Source organism: Sorghum bicolor, chromosome 1, assembly GCF_000003195.3.
Source record: "Sorghum bicolor cultivar BTx623 chromosome 1, Sorghum_bicolor_NCBIv3, whole genome shotgun sequence".
Taxonomy (NCBI): Eukaryota; Viridiplantae; Streptophyta; class Magnoliopsida; order Poales; family Poaceae; genus Sorghum; species Sorghum bicolor.
Genome location: NC_012870.2, coordinates 58,847,829 through 58,869,864, shown reverse-complemented (window position 1 = coordinate 58,869,864; position 22,036 = coordinate 58,847,829). Strand labels below are relative to the sequence as shown.

Sequence of the window (22,036 nt, the reverse complement as noted above, 5' to 3'; positions counted from 1 at the left end):
TTGGTGATTATGTATACCTCAAAGTATCACCTATGAAAGGAGTCACTCGATTTGGAGTAAAAGGAAAGTTGGCACCTCGATATATAGGTCCATATCAAATTCTTGAAAGATGTGGAAAGGTGGCATATCGTTTAGATTTACCACCACAGTTGTTATTAGTTCACAATGTGTTTCATGTCTCTCAATTGAAGAAATGTCTTCAAGTGCCTGATCATATCATTCATGTTGAAGAAATTAAGTTAGAGCCTCATCTGACATATTCAGAGTATCCTATCAAGATTCTGGATCAAAAAGATCGAGTTACTCATAGAAGAACTATCAAATACTACAAGGTGCAATGGAATCAACATACCGAAGATGAAGCCACGTGGGAGTCCGAAGAGTTTCTCTTAGAAAGCTTTTCTGAGTTTCTTTCTTCTGTCTTATCCTTGTAATCTATAGTGTTATGATCTACCCCTGTTTTTGTAAAGGTTGGTTTTGGAAGTACTTGACAAACTTCCTTTTCCATTAGTTAGCCTTCAAGTTAAATCTCGGGACGAGATTTCTTTAAGGGGGAAAGAGCTGTAACACTCTAGTGTTAAGCGAATTAAAACATGACATGTCATCATGAGCATTGCATAGTTTATTGTTAAGTAAACCCTGATGCATCAACTTGAAATAAGTTTATTTTGGATGAATGTGTTTAGGAATTTAAAGTGTGTTTATTTTATGTATGGATGCTTGTTTTTGGAGTTTAAAAACCATGGGTGAAAGTTTTTCCGAAAAGCTTAGGGGGGGGGAACCCTAGTTTTCAAAACCCTAGATTTGCCCCTTTTGTGCAATTCAAAAACCAAGCAAAATTGGAAGTTGAGTTCAAAAGCAAAGTTGTAGATCTTGTCAAGATGTACAACTTTGGTGTTTTGAGTTTTTAAAGTTTCAGTACAAAATTCAAAGTAATTTTGAAAATACAGATTTCCGGAAAGTGTCCCCTTTTCAAACTTAAATCTCCAATTCAAAATCTGTTTGGAATTTTGAAAAATGATCAACATGAGAGTTGTAGGGCTTGAAAAGTTGAACAACTTTAATGTTGGAAGTTTTTCAAGTTGTTTTGGAAAATCAAAAGTAATTTTGGAATTTCTAATCTGCCCCAATTAAAAATTGGAATTTTTCCCAATTTGAGTTTTGAATTTCTAACTGTTTGGCTCAAATTCATCCCTTTCCATTTCAAATCAGTCTTTGGTCATTAAAGATGTTTTGTAGCTCATCAAATTTTGCACAACTCTTATTTTGGCATATTTTCATCTTCTATTCAAATTTTCAAAGTAATTTGAGTTTTCAGAAAGAGTGCTTTGGGAGGAAGGGGGATAAGTTCCAGCCCCTGTTCATGGCGGTGCACCGCCGAGCGTCGATCGGCGTTTGCCAACGCGTGAACCACCGTTTCACCCCATCCTAGCGCGTGTCCGCGTCCGTGGCAAGGTGAAGCACCTGCTGGCGAAGTGGAGCGCGACGTGTCTTCTTCTTTCGCGCTCACCGACGTCGTTTGGCCACCGAAGCACCGACGGGCAGCGACTCGTCCATCTCCGAATTCGCCGTAACCAGTGATCCTCATCCAAATTCACCATGGACATAAAGTGGTTACCTCCTTGCGCACCTACCGAACCTATCCTTCCTTTCTTTTTCGCACCAGAGCCCCGATTTCCGTTGTTTTCCTCTCCGCCGGCGACAGAGCGCCGCCGTGGGAGCCCTCTCCGTGGTCAAGCTGTTCTCGAAGGTTTCACGCCATTCTAGCTGGTGTTCCTACCTCTCCTTGTCTCTCTGATGCTCATGCGCTTGCTACGTTTCCTTGGACACGAGCAGGTTCACCGGGATAACGTCGCCGAGCCGGAGCTCCCGCCCAACGACACCGCCTCCGTCGCCAACAACCTCGGTTGCCTCTTCGGACCTTGTAACGTGAGCACCGTACTTATCAACCTTCCCCGAACCTCCCTGTCCCTCTTGTTCACGCTCTACCGAGCCCTAGTGGCCGGTCCGTGGCTGGTCATGGCGGCCGTCCGCCATTGATTCGGTTGAGGTAGAAAGAAGGAGGTAGAGCGCGATTGAGTGGTAGGAATCGGTTCGCGAAGGTGAGGCGGTACTGGTGCGCATGCGCGAGTGGGCCAAGACCCTTGCCAACGGCGGCCGGAGTCATGGCCGAGCCGCCGTGCGCGGCAGAGAAGGAGTTGACGGGTAGGGTCGCCCCGTCAGCGTCCTGCAGAGAGGAAGGCCTGACGAGCGGGACCCGCTCGTCAGTGACCACGCTGAGAGGAGGGGAGGCGCGCGCAGTGCCGTGTGGGCCGAGCGCGGACGGGCCGACTTGGGCCGAGTTCCTGGGCCGCAGTGACTCAGTGTTGTTTTTCTTTTTCCTTTTATACATATTGTGGTATATGTTTAATTTTGTATAATAAATTATTTGCTGATCCAAAAATGATAAAAAATTTTGTATAGGATCTATAAATTTATTAGAACACAGGAAAAATATTAGATTTTGTTTTGTGATAGTTTGTATGTACATATAAATTGCTTCTGTTTTTTTTAATAAATCTTCCATAAATTTTTATAATTTGTGGGTATATCCAAAAATCATGAAATTTAATATGTGAACTTGTGTTATTGATATCTAGCTTCAGGATTAATTTCAATTCTTTTTGATAAAGTATGCTCTGTTTCTTAATGAAGCTATTTAAAATAAATATAAAAGGAATAGAAATATTTAATCCTTTTAGGATTTGAGTGGTATTTTGGATTGATTGACAACCAGTGGTCACTTAGCATGATATGCTCCCTGGTTATGGAATGTTTCATATAAATGATCTTTGTTGTCTAATAATTACACCACCTTGCTTAATGAAAATGATAAAACTTGTTTAGAAATAATCTATGTTTTTGGGTAGCTAAGTTAGTTGTTTCTATACCGTGAAGGTAAGTTGTACTCGAGATAATCATATTTTGTTATCATCCAAGAACATGTAACCTGTCTTTATCATGCCATGAGTATATCATAATCATGCATATGCACTTTTACGTATAGAATACGCTCCGGAAGAATCTGATCCTCAGTGGGTTGCTTCCGAGTTTGTGGATCCTTCGGGTTTTGCTGAGTTGCCGAACTTCCCTTCCGGTCAAGGCAAGCCCCGGACATTAAACCATATTCTTGTATTTTCATAAAGTTATTTATATCACTTGAGTTAATATGATGCATTAGGTGAATAGGTGTTGAGTGAATCCTATTTGCTGCATTATCTACCTTGATGATTTCAATATTAACCTTGATACTTGTTTTATGAAAATACTTAGTATGCTTAGCCCTGCTTATTAGATAAGTTTTCAAATGAGAAAGTTTGAAGGGTTGCTGTAGAATACTTTTAAGGTCAATAATGTTCAACTTGAGACCGGTCGGTGGACTTGCTTTAAGAATGGAGTCTTAAAGTAGTGTCTCCAACTGTGTCGATTAAGGACCGTACCGTTGATTGGCCTGTTGTGATTGAGACCTTCGAGTACAGCCCACATGCGGTGGTAAGCCTTACCTATAGCTATTCCGATACTTGAGAACGGCTAACCGCGTACTGGGAGTGGAAAGATGGCGAGAGTAGCGTGTACCCACCTTACGGATCTGAGATGACCGGGAAACATCTAGATTGGCTGTAGGATGGTGGTGTACTGTACTCTCGGGTGACGCTGGACCCGTTCTTGTATGGGAGGATCTATAGAAAAGGTTGACATATGCAAGATTAAGTTCTACATATGTCGTGTGGTACTGAATCCCCAGCTGGGTTTAATCGATTCGAATCGTCGTGTTTCCTCGGATATGGAGCCTCAATCCTCGTACCATCATCGTAGTAATAAGTGAATCTTTGGTATAAGAAAGATATGGTTTGCTTATGAAAGTTTGATAATCATTTGGTTCGTCATAAATGATGATCTTGAGTTAAAACTTGAAAGTAGGTTTTACTCTTAGTAAGCTTTTATGCAAAAGAAATGCTTGATCTTGATAAAGCTTTACCTTGAATCCCTATAGCCTGCATACCTAAGTTTTCACCTCTTTTATAGTCGGTTAAGTCTTGTTGAGTACTTTTGTACTCAGGGTTTATTAACCCCTGTTGCAGGTGAGCCTTTTGATAATCCTTTTGATGGTCGTTGTTACTTTACTCTTGTGGAGGAGAGTGATGATGAGGAATCTGATGTGTGACCTTGGGCAAGTAAAACTTGTTGTGTGATCTATGGTTTATGTAATAATAAGTTCCGAATCTTTTATGTACTAAATACTTATGGTTTGTAACCGTTGAACTTAAGTTTCAAGCTATGTTATGTAACCTTTCCGCTTTTACTCTGATTTTTCTTATCTATGAAATGTTGTAATACTGTGATGCTTGATGAGGGAATTCCTGGAAAGAATGGAACGTGGATGATTCGGGTTTCCCGAGGACACCCGACAGACTTCTTGAGTCATTTGGAACTCGTACACGCCGATCGGAAGTCTTTGAGACAACGATGGGTGTATGTGGGCCACTTAATTCAGGAGGTTCTGCCACAGGGATGCAGGATTTTGTGAAACACTGCATGTAGTTGCAAAGTCAATGATGTAGTGAAGACAATGAGTTCCTATCTATAAGTTCTCTGTATCATGAATCAATGAATAGCAAGGAGCAATTTAATACTCGTCGGTAGGAAACCCTTTGTTAAAGCTTGAATGTAAATGGATAAGATTTGGAAGAACTATTTGTGTTTCATTGGTCTCTTAGAATATATACATCTGAAGAGGTGTGTCCATATGAACACAACCGTTCGTGAAATGGTGTCTGTTTACAGAAAAAGGTAACTGTTCAATGGAACAGTCGACTGACGAAGGAACATGTCCCTTCCTAACATGCTAACTAACTGCTAATCCTATTCCTTGGATAAGATCACCGCATGAAGAGGTGTCTATTGAGAACAGACATTGTCTCCCTTGATCGAATCTTTCTTGAGATAAATGCAGCTATAAGCTGAGATTTCTCGAAAAACCCTATAAAAAAAACTGAGGAATATATATGTATAGTTATGCCATAAAAACTTCTTTAAACCTTATTTGGAAAACAAGGAGAAAATAAGAGATAACTTTTTCCAACTTTGGCACTGTTGTTTAGTACAAAGTTTGTACTACACAATGGTGCTATTGATTGTTGTGTGTGATAGCTTTTTACTCACTAATTAATTCACCAAAGTAGCTAAATAATGTTTGTGCAAACTCTAGCTTTGTTGTTTTGGAAAAACAGTTTGCATTGAAATTTGGCATCATCCTCCACCCGTTTGATGCGTGAACCCCTGGGCACATGGCATGCAGTTTACAGTATTATTCTGAATGGCCCTGGGTCCGTCTTACCGGCGTCGGACTTGGGCGGGGTGGCTAGCTGCAGGTCCAGATGACTCTTCTCAGGACTGAACCCGGCCCCGGCTCGTGCGTGCCGTTCTGGACTGGAATCACGAGGGATGGCGAAGAAGAAAAAAAGTACCGTAAGGCATTTTTTGTCGAATCATCTAACAATGTCTTTTTTAATAATAAATCAACGAACAATATTTTCAACCATAGATTATTAGACAAACGACTCATTGGAAGATTGTGTTCCGCTCACAATGTTGAAAGCTCGCGCTTGATGTGTGCAGTGTGTTCGATGACTTGGAACCCCTGACTGCTGGTGTAAACGTGGCCCTTAGGCCTTGTTTAGTTGTAAAAAAAAAAAATTAAGATTCTCCGTAACATCAAATCTTTCGGCATATGTATAAAGTATTAAATATAGATAAAAAACTAATTACACAGTTTAGCTGTAATTTGTGAGACGAATCTTTTGAGTCTAGTTAGTCCATGATTAGACAATAATTACCAAATATAAACGAAAATGTTACAATATCCAAAATCTAAAAATTTTGTCAACTGAACAAGACCTACTAGCTAGCACTGACTTGGTGCGATGGCAATTGCAGCAAATACCACTAGTTGCATTTTATCAATGAAATGAAGGATTAGAGGCCGAAGAGACAAGCACAATCAATCAGTACAATATACTCGCTTAAGGCCTTGTTCAGATCCAAAAAAGTTTTAGATTTTGACACTATAACATTTTTGTTTTTATTTGACAAATATTGTCCAATCATAAAATAATTAAGCTTAAAAGATTTTATCTCACGATTTATAAGCAAAATGTGTAATTAGTTTTTATTTTTGTCTATATTTAATGCTCCATACATGTGCTGCATGATTCGATGTAACAAAAAATCTTAATTTTTTTTTTATTTTTGTTGAACAGGCCAGCGAGAGGCCGAAAAGATGAGACAAGAGCAGCGGCATCTTAGGACGACCAGCAACGTGGTGGGCTGGCTGACGACTGACGACCGGAGCCAACAGGCCAAGCCGGTTTCATCCGTTCAGTGATCGGGCCCCCATGCGTTTCATCCGTCCCCTGATGATGCTTGGTTTGGCTTGGCTACCCGTTTTGTGATGTGTTTTTGTGGGGCGAAGTGCATGCGTGCAGAGGTCGATGGCGCTTTCGGAAGCAAGCGCAACGTGCCTTGCTTTTTTTGTTAAATCGTTTGGACCAGCCAAAGGAGCGCGAGCGTATGTGATCACGAGGGGAAAGCAACTAGGAATAGTCGGTACGGGTTCGATTCGTAGAGCAAAAATATTGTGTAGTACTTCTATAGTCCTATTGACGTGAGAGCAAATGTTGTGTCTCAACTTTGGATCACCATCATCATATTAAAATAAACAGATGGGAAATGCAGAGACGGAATTGGTCATGGGAGGCAGGATGAGCAGAGCCAGAAAGGAAAACCAAAAAAAAAAAATGCCAAAGCTACATGTCTCTAGTACTCAGTCAGTCACGTGCCACCCCATGTGTTAGTGGCGTTCGGCGAAATCAACATATGCACCCATGGTTGGTCGTCTGAAACTCTTGGATTCCCTCCATCACACAGTCCAGAGAACCCACGCAGGCAACACCGAGCTGTAAGCTGACCTTAGATTGATACGACACATGTATGGAGTATTTAATATAGATAAAAAAATAATTAATTACATAGTTTATTTATAATTTTTGAAATGAATCTTTTAAGTTTAATTAGTCCGTAATTAGATATAATTATTACATAAACGAAAGTACTACCGTAACTAAATTTTTTTTTGCAAAGAACTAAACAAGGCCTTAGTAGAATACGTAGCAAGCAATGCCTTGTGTCATGTTCCTGTACTGCAATCTCTCTGAGGCCTTGTTTACTTGTAAAATACTTTGCAAAAATATGAATAGTATTAATTTCGTTTGTATTTAATAAATATTATCCAATCATGAACTAACTAGGCTCAAAAGATTCGTCTCGTCAATTCCGACCAAACTGTGTAATTAGTTTTTATTTTCGTTTATATTTAATACTTCATAGATACGTTTAAAAATTCGATGTGACGAGAAATCTAAAAAATTTTGTAAAATTTTTTGAAACTAAACAAGGCCTGAAATTCGAAGCGAGCATAGCAGTGCCCCCAAATCACCAATGCAGCGAAGCAACATGAGAATGAGCGCCTGGATTTGATAGCACTCGCTCATGTTTTTTTTCCTACCTCTCTTGCATATGTCCTACAGTGCGAGAAAGATAATGGACACGTAGATGTGTGAGGGAGCATCAAATCAATTCGGAAAGACAGAGGAGTACAGCACCCGTCTTCTCTTCTCTCTCTCATTAGTGGCCTTAATTAGCAGCAGCTAGAGGAGGAGACACCTCGAGCTCGAGATACGCAAAAGTGCTGTTCCAAAGCACCTAAACTAAACCGGATACTTCCAGGAGTTCTTAAACTCCAGTCCCTTGAGCTTTATGCTATTTTGTACTTGGACCCTGCAGACGCGGATTTGAGATTTCAGAGCACTCTCCAGACTTCATCAGGACACAGACCAGTAGATTCCCTACTTCATTTCATCAGCCGCCAACCAAGGAGGGGACAAGGAAGTAGAGTAGTAGGTCAGCAAGCTCACCCACCCACTCTCCCCAAACACTCTCAAGAGCCAATGCATTTTGGTTTTGCGCCCGCGCGGGAGATTTGGAGCGGGAGGCGCGACGAATCCACCTCCTCTAAGGCTCTGCTGCGTTGATCTGATTCTCACCGGAGACTGAGGTAATGGTATTTGCCGACTCGTTTCTGGGGCTGAGACTGGTACTGACCACTGAGTTCATTCGATTTCGAACCCCTGCTACTTTGCTACTTTGCTTTGCTAATGCTGAAGGTCAATGGGTGGGGATACGGGCGCTGGAGATAGGCCAAAGTTGGGTTTGAGGATGGCGGGGCAGATTTTCTTGGTGAAAAACGACGCGTTTCTTTAACAAATGCGGATGTCCGTTAGATGAGATGCTTGGATTTCATGCAGGGCTGAGAGTTTCTTGAAGAGGGTTTACTATTTGGTGGTCCGATTCACTCGGATGTGGAAATGTTTGGGTTTTTGTGGGAGGTTTTGGTGAATGCTGAATCTCGTTTAAGGGTGAGAAACCGTATATACTGTGTTTATTGGGGGGAAATATGTTGTTTTGTTTTACCATTTAGAGAAAAAATTTGGTAGATGCGTAATGCATTTCCAGTATTTCTTGTTTGCAAGATCTAGTAGCTTTCCTGCAAGAACTGTTTGCAACTATCTTCAAATTTGACTAATCATTTTTTTTCTGCAACACATAAACAGAGAGGTCCATGTTGTTCCATTAATAGGTAGAAAATGGACCTTTTGCTTCTATGTTCCAGTACAGCATCCTTATTTGTGACTAGCTTATGTGCCATAAGAAAATCCCCATTAAAGGCTATCAAACAAGAAATATTGTCCTAAGAAAACAAGCGTTGATTTTGGACCTAAATAGCTAGCAATGTTTGTGGTTTCATTTGCAGGTACCTCTATGGGGAACCGTTCTCGGCTAAGAGCAGGTAAGGAAAGCATGAAATCAATCAGTGAAGACACTGAGAGCACCAGCAGAGAGACAGAAGCAAGCAAGTTTCACAGATTGAAGTGCACAGATGAAACATTCGGAGAACCGTGCCTTGACAGGGTCCCTAATTTCCACTGCAAAAGTTTGCCCTCAAGGTATCGGGACGCAAACCCGGAAGATGGCATCATGCACAAGCGTGGCTCTATGTACCAGAGTTCAGGAGAGGTTAGCAGACTCAGGAATCTCCAAGGGAGGAGCAAACTAAATTATTCGAGCAATAAAGACACATTTTTGTCCTTTGAGGTTGCCAATTCATCCTCTCAGTCTCAGCCTAGCACAAGTGGTGCTTGCTCCTTTCCATTACGGAGCTATTCGTGCAATACAAGGTCTTCTTTGGGGATAAATCATAGAATTCATCAAGCTTCCAGGGAGATTATGAAGCTTTCACTCCATGAGATTCCTGAGGATGATTTAACACTCGAGAGACCACGCAGGGACTGCAATTTGTTGAAAAATGATGCAGTAGACAGTTTCCTGGAGATATCACTTGAAGAAGATACCACCAAAGGTTCATGCATAAATGCAACCCCTCATTTGCCAGAAGGCAGCTGTAGCAAAATTGGAAGATCAGATTGCCAACAGTCAGTTGGTTTTTGTCCTATTGAAAGAGATGTAGTTAATTTGCCCAAGTCCTTGTCAACAAAGGTGGGTGTTTTTGATGCTACATGCCCATCAGAATGCGTTGGCAACAAAAAGGCTCGTTCTAGTCCATTCAAGAAAATTCTTGATCCTATCATGAAGTCAAAGTCTCAACGGAACTCTTCTCTGATGGAAACAGAAGATTCAAAATCTAGTAGTACTCTATTTGGAGGAAAAAGCAGAGTATTACGCAAATCTTTGTTAAGTGATATCTCAAGGGCTGAGCAAAGCCTTGCACCTGATTGCCAGATAAATGGGGAAACCCAGAAATTGACTGTTACTTCATCGCCAACTCATCTTCATGCTGTTATTAAATTGGATCCAAATCATGGTGCTTTTGGTTTTGTGTTTAGTACAAAGGGCCCAGAAGAATCAATATATGCTAACACATGGAAAGCTGGGGATGAACTGAATTGGATTTACACTTTCCATAGCAGTGGCAAGCGAGCAAGCACTGTGGGAAGGACCTCCAAGGATAGGCATGGGTGTCTACCTCCGATTGTAGGACAGATGCATGTGTCTTCCTTTTTGTACTCTAGTGTTGGAGAAGATGGTACTTTAAAGAACTCAGCCACCACTGAATTTGTTTTGTATGACATTGCTCATGCAAGACGGAGTTCTGCTGTTGAGAGAATTCAATTTACAGATGCCATTCGACCATCATTCTGCAATGTTGTCAATAATTCAATGTCTGGACATACCAGAAATGATCTGATGCAGAGACAAAATAATACAAGGACTGACTCAGATCTATCGACATCTTGTCTTTGGTCTCGAGAAGATCTCCATCCTCATTTGGAGGTTGCTGCCATTGTAATTCAGGTGCCATTTCATAAAACAAAGTCCAAAGAATTGAAAGCTGGATCGTCACCTGGTATTATCAAAGCGGTTACAGCAGGTGGTGCACATGGGTTACCAAGGGATGATGAGGCCAGCCCATCACCATTACTTGACCGTCTAAAGTCCGGTGGAGCCTGTGATTGTGGTGGATGGGACATGTCTTGCCCAATTGTTGTACTTGACAATGCATATGATAGTCACTGGGCTGATTCTGTAATGAACGAAAGCAAAGCTCCTATGGAGCTATTTGCTCAGGTACACCTGATTATCTCTTATTCTTTAATCAGATAAATAGTGATTACTGTTTCATATTTTAGGCAGTGCAGGGACAACTAAACATGATAAAAGAAAGATTTTGTATGTCTGTCCAAATATTCATGTTTCCAAAAATGGCTGCCTGTGACATTTTAAGATGAGCTAGGATACAAGTTTGCTATTTGTAGATGCATTTAAAGTTAACAGGGTAGTTGTTTCTTGTTTTACCCTCCCTAAAAGCTATGCAGCAAGATATTTAACAACTAATTTTGTACGAAATATTTACGATCACATTCTCACAAAACCATGATATTTAAAGTTAACAGGGTAGTTGCTTCTTGTTTTACCCTCCCTAAAAGCTATGCAGCAAGATCGCAAGACGCATTTAATTTATATGCTACAAATGTTTGAACAGGGTAACAAAGAAGTTCTCCCTGCCCTTTCGATGAAGGCAGATGGGAATGGACATTTCTCAGTGGATTTCCATGCACGATTATCAGCATTGCAGGCCTTTTCTATCTGCATCTCTTTGCTTCACTGTTCTGAAGCTTCTTCAGACATTGGTATCGAGAAGTTTAAGAACAAGCTATACTCCAGCTCGCTGAAAATTCTTCTGAAGGAGGAAGTGAGGCAGTTAATTGATTCAGTCACGCCCAAGGAGAAGAAGCAACCAAAGAGCAGGAATGAAAAGACACCTCCATCTATCGTCATCAACCCTCCCTTTTCTCCCATGGGAAGAGTATAGCATGTAGACAAGCAGAGCAATAGCTCTTGGGAGTGGAAAGATAAGAAAACCCGAATCTTCTCATCATGTACAACATTGTCGAGCAAGTATTAGTTTTGACCATGTTCATTTTTGTCTGGGTCCTGTTCATAAGGATAGATGGAGCTGGTAGTTTATAGCAGTAGTCTTAGCTTTTAGCAACCAAGAGAAGGCATGAATTGTTGTTGCAATCCATCAGAGGATACACAAATGTGTCTCAGCCAGTTCTGAAAGAACATGAGCACTAAAAAACATAATGTAGCCATTTTTTCTAAATGTAACAGCATTCTGAATCTCTGATATGTTTTTGGTTGCAAGTGCCTCTTTTCGCATTCTCATTCAGCTTTGTGGAATTAAGATATTTGTTTCAATCTTTATGCAACTGCCAATTGCTTCAGAAGTTTAGACTGAATGTGCATTGGAACAGCTTAAAATGCAGCACGATGAGATCAAGCCTTATGGCACCATGTCGATTTCAATTCCCGCATTGGTTGGCAGACTGGTGGGCCTGTTAGTCGCAATTGCCCTTGTAGGTAATTTACTGTGTTTCAGAGAGGCTGAATAGGATCACAAAAGTAAACATGACGCAACCATTTCTTGGTTCTCGTATGTTCATTTTTGCTTGTCAGCATCCAACATGTTTACTGATCCCCTTTTTTTTTACTTCAAGTTCTGGGTGCGAGCCTGATAGTTCCACCTAAGCAGTTTGGAGTTGGAGCCCTGAAGAAGTTCAAACTTGTTTAAAGTTGGCAGTCCATGGATGTTTCTTTTGCAGAGGCATCGAGGTAGGTTTGTTCGGTTTGTTGCAACTTTGCATCTGCCTGCACCTTTCTTGTCAGCCGTGCCAATTGGCAGTTCAAAGGCCACCGGAACGTGGAGGCGGGATTTGTGTTTCTGTTGAGGTCGGATCTGCAAAATGAGGTGCTCTCTCACTTTGGCGTTGCTGCTGGGTGTGTCATCTGGTGATTCCAGGTGAGGGACAGGGATCAGTCGGATGGGTTACCATTACTAGCTGACAAGGACAGGTTTGGACCATCTGTAGTCTTGACCCGGGACGAGATCCCCGGGCAAGCGCCATGCTTCTCCAAGTGAGCCCAGTAACAATACACCTGGTCCATCGTGATGGCTCGGCTTTGGGCCGTCCCGTGCTTTGCCCAGATTCTTTTAGAATAATCTTCGGCCTGTTTCTTTTACATATTACGAGAAGAAACGATCCTAGCAATGGGCCAGTATCAACAAGGGAAGTAATGGCTTAAGACTATTAGGCCCATGAGCTGTCGACACTTCAAAAAGAAAAAAAAAAAGATGAAGGCAAGCCCAACATGTACTCAAAATGTCGGCCTGTCGCTTTCCATCTCGTGCACCACAGGATCCGCGATGCCGTCGGCGGCCACGCGCACCAGATCAACGTGACAGCTGACGCGCGCTTCGGCCGGTCGGCCCCGCCCGCGCGCTCGCTCTCCCAACTTGTTCGCCTGAAAGCGGCGTCCCAAGGTTCCGGCGGTGGCGTCACGCCATTCCGGGCATCCATCCGTCCGTCCGTCTCGCCGGCCGGCCGGGTTGGTTACCGACGACGAATGAATCCCGACGACGGGGCAAGGAAACATAACCGCCCGCGGCGCGGCACGGTTGCGCCTGGCTTGGCCGGCCGCGGCAACGCAGCTACTACACCCACGTCGCTGTCGTCGCATTCGCGATTTCGCAGGTCCTTGCCTTGGGGCTACAGCGCGGGGCCCGGCGGGGACAGGATAGGGTTTTGTTCCTTGATTGCTCTTGCTCACATGGACCAATTGAGCTGGATAGATAAGCTACTTTATTTCATTATTGTTATTATTTTGCCTCAGGCAGCGCTGCAGCTAGCAGGTTTAGCGCAGAAGTTTCACGATCGCGTGCGTGCATGGGCCACTAGTAGATGATCAATTTGCTGTGCTTAATCAAATCGATCGGTTTCCCACCACTTGCCCATAAGTTTAGTGCGGCGGAATGGAATGGTATTGGAGCTTCAGTTGCCCATAATTTAAGCTGCATCTTGAACCAAATAAAAGTCGTCAGGACGTCAGCCGATGCATCGGTTAGCACTAGTTGCATTGCATGCCGATGGATAAAGCCGGTGGCACAGTCTGGCAAAGCCCGCGGCGATCGCGATCGTGATTGGCACTCGACGTCGATGACGGGCAGGCAGCTGCTATACCACAGCTCATCCGACCTTTTGGCACGGCTTTGTTTAGTTTCACGTCCAAAAAATTTTCACCCATCACATCGAATATTTGACACATACATGGATTATTAAATATAGATAAAAAAATAAACTAATTATATAATTTAGTTAGAAATCACGAGACGAATCTTTTTGTGTTTTATATGCACCTGTTTACGTACGTACTACTACACAGCTACTACTCCTGAGCTGATCGGGCCCGCCGAGACAAAAAAAAAAAAAAAAAGGGTCGCCATCGGCCAGCAGCACTCACAGGCGGAGCCGCATGCATTTGATTGTGACGCCCGGGCGCTCCTGCGCCGTCATTTTGGAGCGGTGGCTGGTGTGGGGCGCGCGTGCCCTGTCAGGGGTGGCCCACCGGGACCGCTCGGATTGGCCGCGGACGGCTCAGATCGTCGGTCCCGGACCCGGAGTAATGGAGCGGCAGGTGTGGGCCAGGTTCTGGGTTGCTTTTTGCTTCCTGGCTGGCCGCTGGCCGTGGCCGATCCTAGCGGAGCGGTCCAAGCAAGCAAGCGCGACACGATCGATCGAGCAGCTGCACAAGCCAGTCGGCAGCCGCGCCAGGACTAGGGGCATGCGCGCAGCGCACGGTACCGCTGTGTGGTCTCCCGCTTGCATTTTTCATGTCACGCTGGCGACACCGTCTCCCGTCCTCGTCACCTAGATCCTCCTAGTACACATTGATTATGGACATGGCTAAAAATATTCTTCGTTTATCTTTTATATAAAAAAAAATATTACTGAATAGCAGATAAAATCGAGCAAATTGGCTTACACGTTGTATGAGAAGCTGCCTGCACGTCAAAGCCAAGAACCGAAGTTTAAAGGTACACACGAATGGGCAAGAGCGATGAGTCATTACGCTACGCGCCATTTGGCATGAAAGGAAGGGAAAGAAGTAAACAAGATTAATTAATGGCCATGTCAACTTCCAGAGGCTTCAACGCTTGATCTGATCACATGATGCTGCGTCAGAGGCGCGTGGATTAAATCCAAGCCATATTTGCCCTGTTTTTTTCAGGTTCATTTTCTCTCTCTCTCTCTCTCTCTCTCTCTCTCTCTCTCTCTCTCTCTCTCTCTCTCTCTCTCTCTCTCGAAAAGGTCCCTTTATATGAGACGGTGATCATTCGTGATGCAGTGATCCATTACGCCTAAAATTGGTAGTGACGCTATCGGTGTAGTTAGCTCGCCCGATCCTATCCATGCATGCAATGATGTCAATAATATTGGTTTGCTTTTAATAATCAGTCCACACCACATGTTCCATAAACATCTTAGCATTACCATGTTGGAAATTTTTATGATGCAGAGAAAACACGAGAGGTTGATTGGAAATTTTTTATGATGATGTAGAAAAAACACGAGAGGCTGAGAGAACCAGAGCAGTTCTCACTGAGTTGCTGATAGAAAGAGACATGAGCCTATCACCATCCAAGGCCAAAAAAAAAAAAAAAAATTATCGGCTCTAGCCAACCCTATTCCATTGGAAAAGGAATCCAAGATATTCCTGCTGTATATTCGGTACCCCCAGTCAAATCTGTCTTTTCTGATGAATATTCCTGCCGTCGCACAGCTTAGTCAGACCACGTTACCCGCTTGATCACGCAGGATCAGTCGGCGAGACTACTCATTGATCAACCGTAGAATTATTAATCCCGGCCGACGTAGCGCAGTGTGTGTGTGTGTGTGTGGTGCACTTGTTGTTGTACCACACTACCCTTGCTAATCCTGCCGCTAGCGCCGTCGACGGAACCGCGTCAGCTGCTGGCACTAGCAGGCAGCACAGCACCAGCTCCGCGTCTCTCAGCTCTGCTGCAGTACAGGATGCAGCTGTGAATGAAGGCTGTCCCTGGCTGTCAGTCTCGCGTCTCGCTCGCGACACCATGCAGCGGAGCTGGATCCAGGCTCTCTTTTTCTTGGCGTACGAACGGTTAATTAACCTATGGAATCGAACGATTAGGGTTTACTACCAGAGAGGTCTTTGGCGGCTGTTTTCACATGATCGGTCGGTGTCGTTGTTGGCGGGGGAGAGAGAAGCAGAGGCGTGCAAGGACAAGAAAAGGTAAGGAAGGGTGGGAGAAGCAGGAGCGCGGCAGCACTGATCTCTCCACGCAGGATCCGCGTCATCACAAGTCAAAATTCCCACGGCAACCTGCGCTCCGACCGACCGATCTAGGCGTCCGCGTCAGCTGCGTCGCCCCCGCCATCTCGCGCGCGCCCATGCCGCCATGCGGCCCGCCCGTCTCACTGCCGCGCAGCGCAGCGCTCCCTCGCTGACTCGGATCACCTCGCGTCGCGTCTCTTGCGTCGTCTCCCACCTCATTTTTCCAGCTCATTCCCGATTTCCTTGACGGCCACCCTTCCGCTTCCGCAAGCTCTCTGAAGCTCACCGCACATCGTGGCCTGGCCTAGCCTTGCTAATTGCTATTGCTATGTACAGTAGTATAAAAGGAAGGAAGAGCAGAGCCCCTCCAATCTTGGACTCGCCTAAACCTAATACCTTTCCTCGAGGACCTTGACGAAAACAGCCGCCTTTTCCTTGCCGATTCCTCTCTCTCCTGTCTTATATAAAGTCGCTGCGCCGGGCTGAATTCCATTTCATCTCATTGCAGCATCCTCCACCTCCTGCCTCTGCCTCTGCCTGCGTAGTTTGCACACCACAACCGTCTTTCGTTCCCAAGAAAGCACCGCCGCCGCTCTTCGTTCTCGATCCCGCAAGGCCCGTCCTTCCATGGCCATCGCCTCCCGTGTCACGAAGCGCGCGCTGTCCACCTTCGCCGCCGCCAAGCTCCCGGAGGAGGCGGTCGCGGCCGCGGCCGCCGGCGAGGCGATCGCGGCCACAACCGCGGCCGCGGTGCCGTTGGCGTCGTCCGAGCGGACCGCCATCGCCAGGGCGGCGCTGCTGCAGTTCGAGGACACCGGGCGGCTGTTCGCGGGGGAGCCGACGTCGGCGCTGCTGCGCACGCTCGCCGCGCTGCAGGCGCTGTCCGTGGGCCCGCTGGTGGACGCCGCCACCGCGGCGCTGCGGTCGCCGGCGGTGGCCGGCAGCGCGCTGGGCAGGGCCGCGGCCAGGGCCACGGCGTACCGGCACTTCTGCGCTGGCGAGACCGCGGACGAGGCCGCGGCGGTCGTGCGCCGCCTCTGGCGCGGGGGCATGGGCGGGATCCTGGACTACGGGATCGAGGACGCCGAGGACGGCGACGCGTGCGACCGCAACGCCGCCGGGTTCATCTCCGCCGTCGACGTCGCCGCCGCGCTGCCTCCGGGCTCGGTGAGTCGCCGCTTACTATATGTTCCGCCTCTTGGGTTTTCCTCCGTGGCTTGCATGGCGGTGGGACGGGAGGCTGCCACGTCGGACGGAATCTTCGGTGCCGTCTGCTGCCTGCGCGAGGGGACGGACCCCCGGATTCCGTGGGAATCTTCTCGTAGTAGGCTGCCTTGCCTAGTGAATCGCCCGGCTGTCTAGCTAGCTCGTGCTGATTCGGTCACTGCTTTGTGGGCCCTGAAAACCAGCTTCTGATTTTTATTTTTAGCATGTCACGATCACGCTGTCTGCGCCGCTCGTTTCACCCTCTAGAAAATCTCACGCAAAATTCCAAAACCCTGACCGGGAGTCCGGGACGGAATCTACCTTATTTAGTCAATTTCCTAATCACTGCGTTGATAAACCTCAGAGATTTTGCGTTTCATTCTAGCCCGTTTTTATCTTTATTCCTAAAATAACACAAAAAGGAGGGAGATTTATGTGTTGCCACTTATATACTACAGGAAGTAAGTACTGTTCAAATCAAATCGAGTAGAGTAATTTTGTGATGACGGTGGTGTGTGCTGGTTGTGTGTGCGTGCAGGCGAGCGTGTGCATCAAGATCACCGCGCTGTGCCCGATCGCGCTGCTGGAGAAGACGAGCGACCTGCTTCGGTGGCAGAAGAAGCACCCATCGTTCAACCTGCCATGGAAGACGCACTCGTTCCCGATCCTGTCTGACTCGAGCCCGCTCCACCTGACCCCGTCGGAGCCGCCTGCGCTGACGTCGGAGGAGGAGACGGAGCTGCAGCTGGCGCACGAGCGTCTGCTGGCGGTGTGCGCGCGGTGCGCGGAGCACGGCATCCCGCTGCTGGTGGACGCGGAGTACGCGACGGTGCAGCCGGCCATCGACTACTTCACCTTCGTGGGCGCGCTGGCGTTCAACGACGGCGCCGGCGCCGGCGACTGCGAGCAGCGGCCCATCGTGCACGGCACCATCCAGGCGTACCTCCGCGACGCGCGGGACCGGCTGGAGGCCATGGTGCGGTCGGCGGAGCGTGAGCGGGTGCGGCTGGGGCTCAAGGTGGTGCGCGGCGCGTACCTGGCCCGCGAGACCAGGCTCGCGGCGACGCTCGGCGTGCCGTCGCCGATCCACGGCAGCATCCAGGAGACCCACGACTGCTACAACGGCTGCGCGGGTTTCCTCCTGGACCGCGTCCGCCGGGGCACCGCCTCCGTGATGCTCGCCACCCACAACGTGGAGTCCGGGAAGCTGGCGGCGGCGCGCGCGCAGGAGCTCGGGATCCCCAGGGGAGACCGGAACCTGCAGTTCGCGCAGCTGATGGGCATGGCGGACGGGCTGTCGCTGAGCCTCCGCAACGCCGGGTTCCAGGTGAGCAAGTACCTGCCGTACGGGCCCGTGGAGCAGATCATCCCCTACCTCATCAGGCGCGCCGAGGAGAACAGGGGACTCCTCTCCGCGTCGTCCTTCGACAGGCACCTGCTCCGGTACGTACTGTACGGCCGACCCATCACTCCATCAGGCATGCTGCAGTTGATGGTGTGAATTGTTGTGTGATACTCGTATCTGAATCTGACATTGTTGCATGGTCCGGTGCAGGAAGGAGTTGGTGAGGAGGGTCAAGACCGCAGTGGTGGGAATGGGACGTGAGTGAGTGAAGTGAACTTGCCGAGCCTGTGATGGATGAGGCCGTGAAGCTGGGACAAGGGCGAGTTGAAGGCTAGTAGAAGCTGTAAATACACCCTTCAACAGTCTTCAGACATTGATGATGATGTATCCGGGGCTTTTCTTGAATAATTCGAATGAATCGAATAATGTTCTTGGTATTTTTAGGCTATCGAGCTCCTTTTTTCTTCCCCTGGGGAAACACCGAAACAGGGAATCGATAATTAACCACGGTGGTCGGTGGCCAATAGTACGGCATTCGATCGACAAATAACACGCGCAGCGCAGTGAATGCAAGGAAGAAGAGCCAATTGAGAGCCCGTTCCCATTGGAGTGTGTGATGCCATGCATTTAGCTGTACGTTGCGCTACTCGCCTAGTCCATTTTGATCGATGGCTAGTTTCTTTGATGAGCTGCACGTTGCACCCCGCTCAACAACTACTCTGCTCAGCTGCTCACGATTTGCTTCCTCAGCCAGCCCATTTGTTGCTTACTTTGTCCACACTTCTAACGTCTCCATCATCGTCACGTGTTCTTCTACGTTATTAGACCTGGAGCTGGGGCTCGGCCGGGCCGGTCCACGCTTTGGTTGAGCGGGAAACAGGAACATTTCAGGCCTAAATACCAGTAACCAGCAGTGGCGGAGCCAGGAATTAATATATAGGGGGGCTAACAAAAAAATCCAACTTGTCAAAACTAAGAATAACCGGCGACCGCCTAGCTTGATTTACCGACTTGACGTAGGTGCTCGCATTTTCTATATGTATTTTAGGATCAAATGTGTTATTTTTTCCGGTGGTAAACGACACACCCTTAACAAAAAGATATTTGAGATGATTTTATAAACCAGTTTGAGAGACGCGTCTCTATTTTTCTAAGGTGCTTCTTAGTATTATCTAGTTATGTTTTGTATTCCCTCTATCCCAATTTATAAAATCATTCTAACAATTTTGGAGAATCATAGTAGAAAGAACCACAAAGATTTATGTCGTCAAATAGAAATACTGCGAAAATATAATTAATGAAGAACCTAATGGTACTTAGTTGATATCATAAATATTACTATCTTATTATATAAATTTGGTCAAATTTAGGATACTTCTATTCTCTAATATTCATATAATGACATATAATTTAGAATTGAGAGAGTACGATTTTACTATCTATAGGATACTGATAAGTATATATAACAAAATTATTATATTTTTCTCTTAATATAAATAAAAATCATAAATTTATACTAATAAAAATGTTTGTTGACACATGTTAGGGGGGGGGGGGGCATGGCCCCTGCCAGCCCCCCCTTGGCTCCGCCACTGGTGACCAGTCTATTGGCTTAGCTGAAAAGCTACGACTTGCTGATTTGTTGTGAGAGAAAATACTGTTGAATGATACACATATCATCGCAAATAATTAAGTGCAAATGTCGTACCCCGAGCGTACGACGACTGACTTCTTTTCATCAACGCCTCGTTTAGTTTCGAAAAGTAAAAAGTTTTCGGTACTGTAACACTTTCGTTTGTTTGTGACAAATATTATCCAATCATGGACTAAATAGGATCAAAAGATTCGTCTCGTGATTTACAGCTAAACTGTGTAATTAGTTTTTGTTTTCGTCTGTATTTAATGTTTTATGCATGTGCCACAAGATTCGATGTGACGGAAAATCTTGAAAACTTTTTGGTTTTCAGAACTAAACAAGGTACAAGTCTACGAAAAAAGAATATAGGAAACTGTGTGCATATCCATCCATCATTCATTCAGAACTCCTCGCATCGGATTGTGCAGAGCCAAACTTGCCTTTAGAACTTCTTGATGACGAACAAGCAAAAGTTTGGTGGATCACGCGAGCCTCTGTTACTCGTGAATGAATTGTTGATTTCCTCCCCTCGTGCCGAGAAAGAGTAGGAAAACTTCGTCTTTACTTTGATCATCATCATCATCATCATCATCATGTAGGTAGTAGGGGCATGAAGCATCCGCCTCTTAGATTATGAGATCAACGACCTTGCCCTCCTGCCGTGCCGGCGCGCGCGCGCACGGGCAAAAGCAGATCATGATGCCACGCGGATCTTTTACGCGCCACAATGCATGCGACGCTTGCCTTGCCTCGCTGCGTACTAGGAGAACCTGAACAAGGATCTTGAGTCGTTGACTTCACTTTTGCTTGGGCGCTTGAAGCTTCCCTCTTTTTTAATCTTCCGAGATACTGTCTCTGAGCCTGAGCCAAGAACTCTGACGTAAGTATAGTGGGCCGACGCCATTTGATGCCGAGAAAACGCAGGCCCATTATCCGTTTTCCTTTGCATGAAATTCATGGGACATGGGCCGGGGCTCTGGTGGACCTGCTGGGAAGGTGTCTAATAGCATACTCTCGGTCTTGTAATCTAACCTCGTCCCAGATTGAAAAAAGTCTACTTTCGTCCCTAACTTTTACAAAAAGTCTGCTTTTCCTTCCTCAACTATAAAATCAGACAAACCACCTCCCTCAACTTTTCAGACCGTGCATTTTACCTCCCTGGAGCGTTGTGGTTTTTGTTACAGTAACAATGGTTGTCTTTTTCTTTTTGAATTATTTCAGCTAAATCTTTAAAAAATCATAATAAATCACAAAAAATCATAAAATAGAAAATCCAATTTTGTTGGACTCCACATAAGTAGATCTACATAGCAAAAACCTTCATAGAAAAAATTTGTACTAAAGCATACTATATTATATGTTTACTATGTAGATCTACTTATGTGGAGTCCAAAAAAGTTGAATTTTCTATAATTTACTATGATTTTTATTTTAAAGATTGAGCAGACATAATTAAAAATGAAAAACACAAAACCGCCGTCACTATAGCAAAACCGCTATTCACTTTAAAAAACCAAACTTTGAAATCGCTTTACGAAGGTAAAATGCACGGTTTGAAAATTGAGGGAGGTGGTTTGTTTGGTTTTAGAGTTGAGGGAGGAAAAGCGGACTTTCGTGACAGTTGGAGGAGAAAAAGTATATTTTTTCATTCCAGATTCTCAAAAAAAAATACAGAGGAATTCTCTTAAAAACAATACTATCAGAAAAATACAAAGAAGTTATCAAAAAGAAAGCAATGATGAGGGAAAAAAGAGTTGGCAGGAGGGTATAGGTTGCGAGCCCACGCTCCACGAAGCAGACTGCAGGCGCGTGTGGCGCGCACAGCCTAGCGATGCCACCACCACCTATTCGGAGGGCCCACGAGCGTCCAACATCACCCTGTGCGTCGGCTAGGGGACCCACGGCCCAGTGCCTTTCGACGGCCGGACTGCACTTTTTCGCAGTGACAACGGCCCGAACAGTGCGCTACTAACTTGGCCGGTGGACCAGGAACGGACGGCACCAACAGCTGGCTGCACTCTTCA

The 22,036-nt window shown here is 45.7% G+C and overlaps 2 protein-coding genes across 3 annotated transcripts; both read left to right on the top strand.

Annotated features, from left to right (window-relative positions):
* LOC8058756 lies at positions 7,771 to 11,841 on the top strand. Of its 2 annotated transcripts, none has more exons than XM_021459234.1 (3): positions 7,771 to 8,152; positions 8,909 to 10,740; positions 11,156 to 11,841. In XM_021459234.1, exons 2-3 carry the CDS (start codon positions 8,917 to 8,919, stop codon positions 11,483 to 11,485), a joined length of 2,154 nt encoding a protein of 717 aa, XP_021314909.1. In that variant the 5' UTR covers positions 7,771 to 8,152; positions 8,909 to 8,916; the 3' UTR covers positions 11,486 to 11,841. The 2 variants fall into 2 exon arrangements, with proteins under 2 accessions (XP_021314909.1, XP_002467529.2); XM_002467484.2 differs by lacking the exon at positions 7,771 to 8,152 and adding an exon at positions 8,162 to 8,513 and having other exon boundaries at positions 11,156 to 11,798.
* Positions 15,963 to 18,824, top strand: LOC8058116 (proline dehydrogenase 2, mitochondrial). Its single transcript, XM_002467483.2, has 3 exons — positions 15,963 to 16,992; positions 17,570 to 18,474; positions 18,587 to 18,824. Exons 1-3 carry the CDS (start codon positions 16,453 to 16,455, stop codon positions 18,639 to 18,641), a joined length of 1,500 nt encoding a protein of 499 aa, XP_002467528.1. The 5' UTR covers positions 15,963 to 16,452; the 3' UTR covers positions 18,642 to 18,824.

What these genes read in the sequence shown, in the direction of transcription:
- LOC8058756 (XM_021459234.1), top strand. Translation starts at nt 8,917, where the DNA reads ATGGGGAACCGTTCTCGGCTAAGAGCAGGTAAGGAAAGCATGAAATCA. An exon ending in CTATGGAGCTATTTGCTCAG is followed by an intron (nt 10,741 to 11,155) that starts GTACACCTGATT and finishes ATGTTTGAACAG; the next exon opens with GGTAACAAAGAAGTTCTCCC.
- LOC8058116 (XM_002467483.2), top strand. Translation starts at nt 16,453, where the DNA reads ATGGCCATCGCCTCCCGTGTCACGAAGCGCGCGCTGTCCACCTTCGCC. An exon ending in CCGCGCTGCCTCCGGGCTCG is followed by an intron (nt 16,993 to 17,569) that starts GTGAGTCGCCGC and finishes GTGTGCGTGCAG; the next exon opens with GCGAGCGTGTGCATCAAGAT. An exon ending in TTCGACAGGCACCTGCTCCG is followed by an intron (nt 18,475 to 18,586) that starts GTACGTACTGTA and finishes GGTCCGGTGCAG; the next exon opens with GAAGGAGTTGGTGAGGAGGG.